Source organism: Barbatula barbatula (genome assembly GCF_947034865.1).
Source record: "Barbatula barbatula genome assembly, chromosome: 21".
Classification (NCBI taxonomy): Eukaryota; Metazoa; Chordata; class Actinopteri; order Cypriniformes; family Nemacheilidae; genus Barbatula; species Barbatula barbatula.
Window position 1 is genome coordinate 16,874,277 of NC_136784.1, and position 14,126 is coordinate 16,888,402.

A 14,126-nucleotide genomic window follows, 5' to 3' on the forward strand; every position below is an offset into this window, starting at 1 on the left:
AGGCCAACTATAGCATCTTTTATCTAGCAAACATTAGTCTTATCTACCTGTGTTTGCTAAATGTCAGGGCCTGACACAAATGACGAGTGAACTTTACACCCTCCCCTCGAGTAGATTTACATGTTCAGAGACACTGTGTTCTACACTTGTTGACAAATGTCAAATGATGATTGCTTTGCTATTATTTGTCTTTGGCTTGTTTTCATGTTTGCTGTGAGAAGATAGTCACAGCCACAGGGCTTCAGCTTTTAACACACAAAAACGTTTTGCTTTAGACTCCTACAAAATTCATATTCTGAAACTTTTCTCTTTGAATAGTGTTTTTCATGTGTCTTAACAACTAGTTGTACTGACTAGCAATTAGTTATGAAGAATAATCAGTCATAAGTATAACAATACATAAGTAACTTGTCAAACTAGTCTAAGCCGTTTATGCAACTGACCATTGGTGTCAACAAATGCAAGTCCTGACTTGTTTTACCCAGACATGTGTTGTTAGTTGATCTAAATGTGCATGGTACGTAGAACCAATTGTGTTTTTGTACATCTATGTGCAACATTACATAGATTCTAGCATGTTTTTTGTTTTGGATTACCATGCTATAAATGATAATTAATAATCTTCCTGTAAATTCCTTTTTGAAATTAGTAAGAGCTTTAACCCCAATCGTGTGTGATCTGTCCTGTGTGTGCCCTCAAACCACTGCAGATTCAAACTGCAAACTGAAACAGGCTAAGATTAAAAAAGGAAGTAAACCTGTTTTTTATCAAATGCAGTTTTGTATTTTTTTATTTAAATCAATTTATTATTTGATAATTACGTTTATTTAATTACATAATTATATAAACAAATAAACATTATATGTTATACCACAATCCTTATTTTATCCCACAGATTGAAGGAAGTGTGTGAAAGGTAAGCCCTAGGAAATGAGATCAATGGGCTATGACGTGTTTATATAGTTGTGAGGTAAAGATGAAAAGGATACCCATTTATCCGGCATGTCAGACCTTGTATGTGCCGCATCCAGTTACGAAGACATGTGAGACACTCGTGTTGCTATCTGGTTGTGGAAAGAGTGTGCCAAGAGATCAGGTTTGTATGAGACGGCATTAAGGGGATGTAGATAGAGCATTGCTCACTTGTGACCTGCAGCTATTCTCTGTTCGAAGCTGTTTAAAACCAGAAATGAGTTAAGGATCTAGTGTCCTGTGGTTATATGAACTGATGTTGCGTTAAGAGAAACAATTAAATTAATGATTGATATAAAAAAACTTTCTAATAATAAAAAGATTTATGGGTATAGCAGAAGGAAACTACTAAATATTTAAACAATATATTCTTCAAACCGAATTTGACGTGCTTTCAATAGTGCATGCATGTATGACAGAAAAAAGGGTTTACATGTTTTTATTGGTCTTATTTTTTAAATACAGAGAAAATAATAAAAACTAGCACAGCAGGGGAAAAATATAACAGCACAGCAGCTGTCAGTGAGAATAGGATACTGTCTGTTTTAAATGCACAGGATGGTGTACTACCACAAGGAACAGTTTATCTTTTAAAATCAACATCTTGGCACCCTGACATCATTTACAGATTTTTACGATTGCTTAAGCACAATTTTGAAAACAGGGCCCGTCTTGTCAAAACACTACACACAATTAATACAACACTACACCAAAGTAGCACAACACTTCAGATCATTTGCAAAATGGAACGCATTTTTCAAAACTATCCACAACTTTTTAAAAACAATATTTTGTTACCATACGAAACACACACATTTCATATGACTAATCTTTTTGAACCATTTACACACTGCTGTTGCTAACCTAAAACAAGTCTAATTCTCAGGGATTAGAGTACTGTAAATGAAGTACACAAAAGTGCAACTATACAATAATTCACCAAAGACTACACAAGACCAATGCTACAGACTGAGGAAAATATCATTTATTTCTCTCTATATACCCAAATCAGTCAACACGGAGAATCACAAGAAAACATGTCCCAGTTGTCATGTTACTACAGTAGTGTGCATAACACTGTTAGCTCAGCAAACAACAGACAAACGTAAAATACTGTATCCAGTACAGGTAACAAATTACAGTAAATAACAACAAACAAGAAATTATCTGAACAAATTGACAATATTGTACAGAAAATACTACAGTAAACATATTATACATTATCTCTTCGCCTAGCTGGATCTGGCCAGAGAATTTCATCAACATCACAAGCAATATCCTCATAAGCAAGACAACGCGGGAAGAACCGTCTTGAATGTCGAATACATCCTTGCACAGCTGCGGCGTCGACTTGGTCACATGCGTCCTCCATGGCCTGAATGAGGGGTACCTGAGCCTGGGGCTGAAGATCGTAAACCTTCCACCGCCATGCAGAGAAAAACTCTTCGATAGGGTTTAGAAACGGAGAGTATGGTGGAAGATGGTACTGTCAACTGTGGATGGTGTTGAAACCAGTTCTGGATCAAAGCAGCGCGGTGGAATGACACATTGTCCCAGATGACAGTGTATTGTATCTGGCGCATTTCATTACCTGCTGTGACGATGTGGTGCAATCGGTCTAAAAATGCGAGAATGTGAGGTGTGTTGTAAGGGCCCATTTTGGCATGGCGGTGGAGGACCCCATGCTGTGAAATGGCAGCACAAAGGCTGATGTTACCCCCACGTTGCCCTGGGACATTGATTATAGCCCTGTGGCCGATGATATTTCTGCCTCTCCTTCTTGCTTTTGTGAGGTTGAACCCTGCCTCATCAATATATATGAATTCATGGAGGATTTCCTCGGCATCCATCTGCAAAACTCTCTGAAATACAGTGAAAGACAACATTGTGTGGTTCAGGATAGGTCTAGTATATTACAGTCAATGTACAAAAGTAATGTGTGGAGTATGCAACATCACTGTGCTAAAGTGAACAATACAAACCTCCACATATTCATGCCGCAGCCGTTTGACCCTCTCTGAATTCTGCTCAAAAGGCACTCGATAAAGTTGTTTCATTTGAACCTGATGTCTTTTCAGGATGCGTGCCAGTGTTGACAGAGACATGATGGACATTATGGAAAATTGCATGGTCATCGATAATGTTTGCTTGTAGTTCTCTGAGCCTGATAGCATTATTGGCCAAAACCATGTTTATTATCTCTCTCTCTTGTTCTTGCGTGAATATGGGCCCTCTTCCTCCTTGTCGTTCCCGACCCTCAGTCCTATGTAGAGAATAATACATGTAACTTACTGTACAATATCACAGGAAGGGGTATCACAAGTGCTAATATGGAGCATACAATAATAACTGTAGACAGATCTTCTTTTACCTGTTCTCCTGTCGAAAAGTCCTTATGACAGATGCCACTGTATATCTGATAAGATTTGGCTGAACTCTCAGTCCAGCCTCCCTCAGCGTCAATCCGTGGTTCACAACATGGTTCACTAGTGTTGCACATTTACATTTACATTTACATTTATTCATTTGGCAGACGCTTTTATCCAAAGCGACTTACAAGTAGTTTTTTTACAGTGACACATTACTGCAGAGCAATCAGGGGTAAGGTGTCTTGCTCAAGGGCACTTCAGTCATGACCTGCTGGCACTGAGATTAGAACTGGCAACCTTCTGATCACAAGCCCAACGCTCTGACCAGCAGGCCACAGCTGACCCTGACACGAATGTCATTTAATAAGTTTGGTCCTCTTCTTCTTTGTGCACGTTCTCCTCCTGCTTCAGGTCTTCTTCTACCTCTTCCTCTGCCTCCTTCTCCTCTGTGTTCTCCTCCTCCTCCTCCTCCTCCTCTGTGTACTCCTCCTCTCACCCTCACTCTTCTTCTGACTCCTTCCATTTTGGTTGAAGGAATGTGAACCTACCTGCTGCATTTTTTATAGTGCTTAAACCTGATTGGTGTGTCTACAATTTAGCAATCATGTGTTTGTGCACCTGATGGCTGTGTTTAAAAGATTGGCTCATCGGTGTGCTCATTTGACAGTCAGTGCTTTGGAATTGCAAGGAAGTGACATCATGATATACTTCTGTGTCTGATGTATACAATGTGCTTACAGTTGTGCAAATCTAGCCTTGTGTTTTGCTCCTTAAGTGTACGGTTTTGCGAATTGTGGGAAAAGTAAAATTTTAGTGTGTAAGCAATTGTAAAAAACTGTAATTAAAATGACTTTTTTTACATTTGACACCCATAGCATTTAATCCATGCCATCAAGGCGTTTAAATTATTATTATTATAATGACTATTTAAAAAGGCATAAAAATCCAGGAAAAAAAACAGTTCAAAGAATTTGCATTATACATGTTTGGCAATCAGTTAAGGCTAAAATACACCACAAGACTTGCTCAGATTTTTCGTTTGGCCTTGTTGCAGAAAGTCTGTGCCAGTTTGCAGATTTGATCAGTTAGTGTGTTTCTATCTGAAACTTTTAGAAAGTCGGCAAGTGTATGATGTTGATCTTTTTTGCTACATGCATAGTGTATATTTGTATCTGTCTAGTCAGTGTTTCTCACTAGAGTTTATTTTTCACACTCAAAGTGAAATCTGCTACAGCACAAATACATTTGAATTGACAATAATTATTATTAAATGTTTCCTTATACATAAAAATGTATAGATGGTTATGTATTTTAGAAAAAAGGTCTCTCACAATTGGTAAATCTTATTTGCGGGTCCTTGGCATCATAAAGTCTGAAAACCCCCGTTGTAGTGTTTTCCAGCCATTAGCGATGTTAATTTTGCACCTGCATTCAAGACCCATCAAAGCGTCCTGACAATTAAACAATGGTGTTTGTAGAACCGAAAGTCTTTATATTTTATGTTCTGTTGAAAGTGAGAACAGTGAGTGGCCTAAGAATGGACTCATTCATTGTTCAGTTCAAAATGTAGTTAGCCGTTTTATATTAAACAACAAAACATAAATTACTCAAGAAGAACTGCATGCATTTACATTTATTCATTTGGCAGACGCTTTTATCCAAAGCGACTTACAAGTAGTTTTTCTTTTTGCAGTGGCACATTACTGCAGAGCAATCAGGGGTAAGGTGCCTTGCTCAAGGGCCCTTCAGTCATGACCTGCTGGTACCAAGATTCGAACCTGCAACCTTCTGATCACAAGCCCTACACTCTAACCACCAGGCCACAGCTGGCATCAAAAGATGAAACAGTAGAAGGATGAGAAAATGATAAGAAAGGTTTTCTAAGCAACTTTACTATTGCAATAACGGCAGAGGTTTGGTCACAGCAGATAAGTAAGGTCAAAGGTCACATGTTTAGATAAGAGTGCACAGCTCCTGATCGGTTAGCTGGTTGACCTCCATGATTTTGTGGAGCTGCTCTGAGTAGCGCGTTCGGTCCTGCAGGAAATGAGGAATACACACATGCTCCATCAGAGCCAGACCCTTCAGACGCTCCACATCCTCAAATGATACCTGCAGAACTCATGCACCGTTAATCCTACATGACCGCAGCAAACTGGTCATTTAGAGAGCACCTATATATCTGTTTAGAAAACTGGTAGTGAAAATACTGAAGGAAACCTATACTAGGTGTGACTCTCTTAAAAGGATCCTTGGGTATAGAGCGATGTATGGCTTAATATATGAACAATGGCATTGACTTGGCAGTGTAACTCTCACAGTATTCATAAACTTTGAAAAAAAAATGTTTACTTGGAGGCGGCCATGTTTTTGCATCAAATTCTGTTTTGTCAAATGGTTGCAACCTAAACCTGCTCTCCTATATCCTCTTGACACAAGCCTGCCTGCCTCCCATAAAAGAACACGTTCAGTATCAGTAAGCGTCTGTTCAAGGTAAGCATATACCCTTAAACTACCACCTTTAAGACATTTAAAACATAAAAATCTTTATAAATTATGAGAATATACTGAAAAACACAATAATAAGATGCTTGCAGTTTGGTTACTTATTCTGTATAAAAGCACTCGTGAATAAAAGCCCCCGTCAGCTAATGACCGAGGGAGAGAAGACAATAGGCTACTGATGTCGATAAATCAACATAAATAGTCAAAATCTGGATAAAATGCATTGTATAATGTCTAAAACATAGTATATATATTAAATTAGAAATGATTTTGGTTATTAATATGCATGTTTGTATTATTTCTGAAAAACAATTTTAAAATGTATGAAAATAGACCAAATGGCGTCTTTTTTTTCTTTCTTTCTTATTTTAGCATTATATATATATACAGTATATATATATATATACATATATATATATATAATATTTATATATTTTAACACAGAACATTATATCAACTGAAGAACTGGTTAGTGTGTCTGTGTTTAGTGTGGCTGCCTAGCTGTGCATGCAACCATTTTACGTCATCGAAAAATAACATGGCGGCCTCAATAGGTTAAAATGAGTATTACATTTAGAGTTTTTCTTAAGAATTGAAAATATTTGATGTTTTTCTAATGTCAAATGCTAATAGTGTAAAGCTGTTACAACACATTAAGCCACACATCTCTCTTTGCACCGGGATCCCTTTTACTTACAAAATAAACACAGAAAAATCTAAATTTGTGTTAAAGTTACAGTTTACTGTTCATTTGTAGATATTATAGAAATAAGGCTAATTCACACGATCCAACAAACTCCAATAAACACCAACAAACATCTGTTGGATCAGTGTGAACTGGTCACATGATTCAAAGAAAAAGAAAGCAAACATATTTTAAATGGTGACTTTACACAAACCTTTCCTAGAGCCATGAGAAGCTGGAAGTCAATCTTGTCTCTGTGTCTGAGGATCGTCAGAATACCATCCAGATAAACCTGGTCCTTACTGAAACAACCTAAACAATGAACATCAGTTATACACTGCATAATTATGGAAGTGACATATCAATAGGATTTCGGTACAATAAAGAGTCTGATTTTTGTGTGTTTTGGTTTTCCACATCTTTTTAGATGACAGGTTTGTTCAATGGTTTGCTAAGTCTTCTAAGGTAAATGGAAACCCTACTTAAAGCGGTGGTTCCACATGAACAAGCAAGTCACAGTTCTCATGCAATATAGTGAAGATGAAAAGCATGAAACACAATTTTGCGAAAACCAAATAGAGATTATTGAACTGTCAAAAGATTTGTGAGTCCTTAAAAGACCTCGGCCAGATAAAGACTTGTTAAGGAGAGTTCCAGTCATATAAATGTATTGTATTTAGCAATCAAATTCACCTGACCGCGCTGTATCTGTCTGTCCTCGTTTGGCTCTTACGCAATAGTCCCACCTCGTGTTTGGGTCCTGGACGAATCGTCCCAGGTCATTAAACAGTTGTGAGAAGGACATGTGGCTGGCCTTGTATACCGTGTAGTAGAGCAGTGCAGCCCGCCACAGGGTGGGGTCCTTGCGCAAGAGCACACTGTGGATGCTAGCCAGCCCCTCTTCAGTAGGGTTGATGGGCCGCAGGCCATGTTTTTTTCTACCTACACTGCTGCTCCACGGCTGCCGACTGTTGTTGATGCTTCTGAAGTAATGTGTACCTGAGTGAGGGGCGCAGAGGGGTCAATACTTCGAACCAAAGTAATATGAGGATCAAAAGCGTTAACCTTCCCTTACATTACATTACAGTCCAGTTTATTTACTTAGTGCTAAAGGATTGCTTTTCATTGCTTAATGTTTCCCGGCCTTGATGTTTTCAAAAAGTGATCTAAACAGCATAGCATCAATAATAATATAAGCTTATATCATTTATGTGGATGGCACAATTTGTCGATGAATTCTGAGGGAAATTATTAAGATAATCAATAATCATCTTGACAGATCTGAGAACAGCATTTAGCATTTGTTGAGATATGAAATCTCAAATTTTTTTGATATGTTGTGATACTTTCTCAAGGGAATATTTCTTTGCTATTTTCTTTCAAATTTTTTGCCTTAATTTGGGCTCGCACTAATAAACAAACATACCGACTTCATGCCTCAGCATCCCATGCAGCCACTGTTCTCTGGCAGCAGAGATGTTAATAGTGAGCGTAGGCCTGCCATTCACCACAGTCATAGATGCTCTGGATAGTAGATCATCAGTAAGATGAACCACAATCTGCAGAGAATAAGTCGATACAATTGTTTGACAATTGGTTATGAAGAACAATACATATGACATAATGACATATTTTGCCTATGAATAGTGGCCCAGAAAGATTGTACACACTTAAAGGCACAAGATTTTTACTTAACATATGGATACATATTACAGGTATGTACCCTTAGGTAACATTTGCCTATACTTGTACAGATTTTGTAATGAAAATTCTAGATAAAAATAGGGTGAATTTTCAAACTGGTTCTAGGTCTCTCTTCCTCTCTCACCTCTCCCATACATCCTTCCTTTTCCATGTACTTTTTGACATGGTACCAGATGCGGCTCTTTGTGAGGAGGTTTCCTCCTGTGGCTTGCTCAAACTTCTCATAGGATTCATATTTCCGCAGGGCCAGCTCCATGATTCGCTCAGCCTGAGAACAGATGCACAGATTGGTCTCATTTGTATTTTGCACATAGAAGAAAGGAGACAACTGACATATTATAATCACATAATAGGGTGGGTTTGTACAGTGGCATTAACCGTAACTGATGCTTAAGATCATGACATGACAATACTGTACATAAGAAGAATTTAAAGGTTTATCGTCGTGGATTGAACGAGGGTGAGTAAAAACTTTAACTTAACTCTCCTACTTTAACAGATATATTTTTCCAAATATGTGTTTTTTATAATCATTATGACAGAGTTGACATTTTAGAAACCAGCCATGATAATTCAAGAGACAGACTGATAAATTTGCCATAGACATAATAAGTCACGCTCTGAATCACTTGATAAAAAGCAAGCTCAAAACTGTTATGTCATGAGCCAAGAGAAGCCTGGGGTGTTGTCAGCACTTGGAAATAATCGATGTAGTGGTCTCCAGCCTCATTTCTTGTTCCAGCACACAAACACACCCTCACACGCATTAAGCAGTTATTGGAGCAAAAAGTGGTTCACACTTGTTGTGGGTCAAGGGAATTTTAGTAACTCTTATAATAAATATACAGACTGTGATGACTCTACTGTGTCTCCTTTATCATTGACACGTGCTTCTTAACGGCACTCAAGCGCATGTGACTCAATTCTGCTTTTTTGCAGGGTTTAAAGACTTGGAAAACAGTGTTTTTGTAGAAACTAGATTTATGGAGCTGTTTTGTCCTTTTCAGAGTTTGACACACATGACTAAAACAAAAGGCTGTCATTAGAAAAACGTTTAAAACATTTTTCAAACAAAACAAATAGCACTTACTTGTGGGAGAAAGCGTTCAGAAGCTATGCTATGCTTTGCCAGAATTTGTGGAGGAACAGGGTTGCTGTACACAAACTGAGGGTTATAGGTAAAGTCTGATTTGAAAAACCTGGCCCTCTCTTTCTCCACATTAGATGGCTTTATGGCGGTCAGAATGCACAACTTCTTGCTTGAGTTCTCCCCATCACGACCAGCAGGGCATCCTCTGGACAAATAGGGCAGTTTTGTGCTAGGCGAAAAAGCCAGTGAGCTATTTTGGGGTCTGGGAATGGGGCATGGGGACAGGCGGATAGCACTTCCCAGCACAGTGAATTTGCTGTTTATTTTACTGGTACTGCTGGTAGACAAACAGGATAAAACCAGCTGGGCATGTCTGGTATCTCTGCAACCAATGACCAGCCCACTCGTCACGAGAGGCTCAAGGGTCGGTCGGGGTCTACCACAGGGTCTTTGTGCAATTTTGGGGGACCTCTGCTCCTCCTCTGCCTCCTTCTGAAGCAGTACGTTGAAGCTGCTGGTGCCATTGTTAAACAGGTCCTTCAGAACACCAGACGACACACACTCCAGGCGCACCTGACTAGGGCTGACAGGTTTTTCCATGGGGCTTAGAACACACGTCCTAGATGTTTCAAACTCGTGCCAGTGGAGTCGTTCTGGAAAGAAATGGCATAGGACAGAATGTGTCTAGTAGTGTCAATTTTATCTACACGTACAAGTACAGTATTAGCATGTGATAGCAGGGGGCACCAGATGGAATTTCAAGGAAGGAAATCTTAACCTTGAGACACAGCCCAGTTATTGTCAGTGCCGTGGTGAATCCTTTCCTCTGGAAATAAAATCACCTTACCCCACTTAAGCTTCAGTCCAACAAAAGACAAGAAATAGATCCGAACAGCACAGTGAAATGAAGCTCATTCTAAGTAGGTTTTTCACCGTCTACTGAGTGGTCTTCACAAAGCTTGTCTTCTATAAGAGCTCAAACTGTTGGAAATTTAGCAAGAAATAAATACATAAATATATTTTCTGTGTCTTTTAACTACTACATTAACGTCGGGAGGATGCACTAAAGATGCGCATACATATCAGCATGCATTTGTCACGCAACTCTTTGTGTTCTGCATCATGAGTCATGACACAATGACAGCAGCAATCCATGTGCCTCTGCACAATCCCACGCTTCATAACAACCACTCTGACAAACATTAGATAAAAGCACATGACATCTGCAGACAAATCACTATCACATTGTTTGACAACAATAATGTATCCGTACTGTACATTTTACAGTGTCTTTTGTTGTTAGCATTTTAAAACGATACAGTACAAAATACATGGACAAATTAATACAATAACCAATTCTTAAAGGGGATCAATCTTGTGTTGGTTATTAGGAAAAACGAAAATAGCAATAATCTTTAACTGCTATAAAGTATATTGTCTAGGTTGCATACCAAAACCTTAACTTGTTTCCTAAACAAATTGGGGTCCTAGTACAAGAAACTGGTGAAATGGGTGACTTTTCAGAAGACAAATTGTCTAAGCTGGAACATCTAGCACTAGTATACTGTATATACATATGATACTGGATATTGTGTTAGTGAATACAATGAATGGGTTTTTAGGTATGTCCAGAATAGTTTATGAGGCTACTCACCTGTCACCTGAATAGACTCGAGCATCGTCTCGCTCGTGCTGTGCAGCCCCAACTTTTCAACTACGAAGTCGATGTTTATATGAAACAATAAAGCGCTCAAACAAACCAGGAAAAGTTTCTGTAAATTCAATTATAAGACCGCGTATATGTAACGTGCTCACCGATGCTGTAGTTTGCAAATCTTCGCGCTCTCGTCTGCCAGTCTGAAGCAAGCGCATAGCACGTTGCCATGGTACTCAGGCAACGTTACCACGTGAAACGTCAGTTCCGTTTCCAGTAAACGTACATTACGTATTTATACTTCTAAACATAAAAGTATATATTTCAATTAATTAATAATTTTAAGTACTGACAGCGATATTATATATGTAAATGTATTTGCATTTAAAAACTCCATAGAAATAATATAGATTTTTTATTATTTATCATTGATATTGATTTTATTAATCTAGTTATTAATTATATGAATAAGCTATATATTTTATAAATATATTAATAGAGAGTTTGTGATCTCTATATTATGTTTATACAGCTGTGCAATTAAACATACATAGATTGAATGGATACTGCAATCACTTAACTATAGTGTAAAATAGTAGTGCTATTACATTGTGAAATTTTTTAACCAAATCAGCTAAACTGCTAGAAAAATTTAATATATTTTAACACAAAGTCAGTTAACCTTCAGGAATATCAATCAACCTGGGGCTGTTCTATAATACAAGAATACGTTTATTTTGGTAAATCAGACGTATTGTCGGTTGATTCGGTTTCATAAAGCAAACTTATAATAGTTTGGCAACTTATGCTCGGCGCAGGCTAAGTGTCAGGTCTAGCCAGGGCTGGACTAGGACAAAAAAAGGACCCTGGCATTTTTACTCAGTCCGGCCCACCACAATGGGTCGGACACAACCAACCAGTACACCATCCTTGCAGTCCCTGTAGATATGCATATCTACTGTTCCATTCCCCCAAAAACCTACAAAGCTGAGAACTAAGTGCCATGGACCAGTGTACCAGTGCAAGTGGACCAGTGTACTCACTCTCTCTTGACTGACTCCCTGGTGATAGACCTATACCTACTTGTGGTGTGATTCGCTCAAATTGAGCGTTAGTAAGGGAAGCCAAACAATCCAATAGTGGGATGAGACAGCGGGGTATTACAGAGCTCGCGCCGCGCTGACATGTCATCTGCGCGATTAAATTTCCTATCGCCAACCGATGGGCAGCGTGGCACCAACCAATCCGCTGCACTGACCAATTAAAACATATACAATGTTCATTTGGCGCCACTCATTTACATTTTACCCATAAACCTCTGCTATTATTAACATAAATAGTTGAGGTAAAATGGCTAGTCGCAAAACGTACTACAATAATAAAATAAATTACCTGAACATGTAAACTGTCCTATATAATTTCCAGGAGGTTGGCGTGCTCATCAAGACTACTATATTGGAAGTCATTGAAGTTTCTGCTTTGTACAGGTCTTTCCGTAGCCTCTATAGTATAGAGTCTATACATATGTGCTGTTCTTCAAAGTATCGATGCAAAACACTACCGTCTACTTGTACACTATTAAAGATAATAATAAAAAAATATTATGCATTTCATCCTGATTTCCTTTGTCTTCTGTAGGGAAAAACTGATAGACTTGTGTAAATGTAAACAAATGTAAATGTTTTTAAGGAATGTGGGGTTTCTTTATTGTACATTTGAGTGTACGGTTTGAGCTGTTTAAATAACGTGTGCGCTGACGAGGAGTCGGCTGGCTGGGCGATTGAATTACGCAGATGACATGTCAGTGCGGCGCGAGCTCGGTAATACCCGCCGTCTCGTCCCACTTTTGGATTATTTGGCTTCCCATAGTTCGCGCGAGTTGAAATATCTGAACTTTGGCGAAAATACGCGCCGCGTTTACGAACCAGGAGCTTGCTCTAGTAGGGACGTGATTATGACATAGCGAGCGGAGGCAGGAATCCGAAACAACAACGAAGGACTGCGCCTCTGAAGGATTTGATGGACCCAGACATGGAGCCGAACGAGTCTACGTCGTTCTTCAGCCTTCCATAGCACATAATGCGCAGCTATCCTCTCAACTAAATCCATGTCCGCCATTTCGCAATTAGACGGGTGCCGCCTTACAGAAGCCCCTACATTACGCGAATGAAGCGAGTAAAAGCAAAATGTTCAAGCGTCCAACTAGACGCTAATAGCGCGATTTACTGCGTTTGGTGTGAACACTCTATAAGACACTGACTGCATCTGACACGAGAAACTGGGGGGGGGGTGGAGTCTGTTAAGAGATGATTGGGCCAGCCCAGTGTCAGTATGGAAAATGAACCAATGGGCCGCTGTCCCTGCTTTATGGGCCGGTCGTTGGCTGATTAAAAAAATATTATATTATATTACATCGGCCCCCAAGTGCGTCGGCCCACCGGGCATTTGCCCGGTATGCCAGATTACCACTCCAGCACTGGGTCTAGCCTTTCTAGAGGTCAGTTAACATTGACCCACCGTAATGTGATGATATTACCACTGATTCTCTGTCATGATGTAATATTATATCACTTTAGTCAACATTATAAATAAAAATGTACATAAATCAATGAAATTAATTATAGACCACAATAATAAATGAATGTAATGTCTGTTGTCATACATCTGTTAGACAATATCGATTTGTTTAAAGTCAATGAAGTTTGAATTTAAACATTCCCCACTAAATTGATAACAGTTAGAAACAGAACAATTTGATGCTGTCTCCCAGTGATGGTTATAGAGAAGGACTGGTGGAGCATTAAAGATTATGTTTTGATGACAATTAAACAAGCATTCATTTTTTACTTTTCTTTCAGTTTAATACAATTATTTTATTTTAGGATGAAGCTGCTTGCTGGGAGAGAAAGCATACTACTAAATAGTGTTGAAGCAACAGGTTTAGGGTGTTTTCGTCTTGCATCTTTTTCCACTTTAACTTTCCACTTTATAATTTTTCTTTCATTTGTATATTGCATGTCTACATCCAGCATCAATATGTGTGAGAAGGTAGAGCTTATACAGTCTTTGTCTTTTTTGCTTTATTCTGTAGGAACAAAAATATTATTTCCCAATTATTTGATGAGATGCTCTTGGCATTTTGTTGTA

At 38.6% G+C, this 14,126-nt stretch overlaps 1 protein-coding gene across 2 annotated transcripts; it reads right to left on the minus strand.

Moving 5' to 3' along the window:
- Positions 1-4,530: 4,530 nt before the first annotated feature.
- Positions 4,531-11,248, minus strand: matcap2 (microtubule associated tyrosine carboxypeptidase 2). 2 transcript variants are annotated; one of them, XM_079485000.1, is made up of 8 exons: positions 11,141-11,248; positions 10,980-11,039; positions 9,326-9,978; positions 8,360-8,503; positions 7,958-8,090; positions 7,225-7,530; positions 6,746-6,843; positions 4,531-5,453 (listed from the first exon to the last, which is right to left on the minus strand). In XM_079485000.1, exons 1-8 carry the CDS (start codon positions 11,208-11,210, stop codon positions 5,295-5,297), a joined length of 1,623 nt encoding a protein of 540 aa, XP_079341126.1. In that variant the 5' UTR covers positions 11,211-11,248; the 3' UTR covers positions 4,531-5,294. The 2 variants fall into 2 exon arrangements, with proteins under 2 accessions (XP_079341126.1, XP_079341127.1); XM_079485001.1 differs by having other exon boundaries at positions 4,961-5,378; positions 11,141-11,242.
- Between the last annotated feature and the right edge of the window lie 2,878 nt (positions 11,249-14,126).

What these genes read in the sequence shown, in the direction of transcription:
- matcap2 (XM_079485000.1), bottom strand. Translation starts at nt 11,210, where the DNA reads ATGGCAACGTGCTATGCGCTTGCTTCAGACTGGCAGACGAGAGCGCGA. An exon ending in AGGAAGGATGTATGGGAGAG is followed by an intron (nt 8,091 to 8,359) that starts GTGAGAGAGGAA and finishes TATTCTCTGCAG; the next exon opens with ATTGTGGTTCATCTTACTGA. An exon ending in TTCTCATGGCTCTAGGAAAG is followed by an intron (nt 5,454 to 6,745) that starts GTTTGTGTAAAG and finishes TGAGTTCTGCAG; the next exon opens with GTATCATTTGAGGATGTGGA.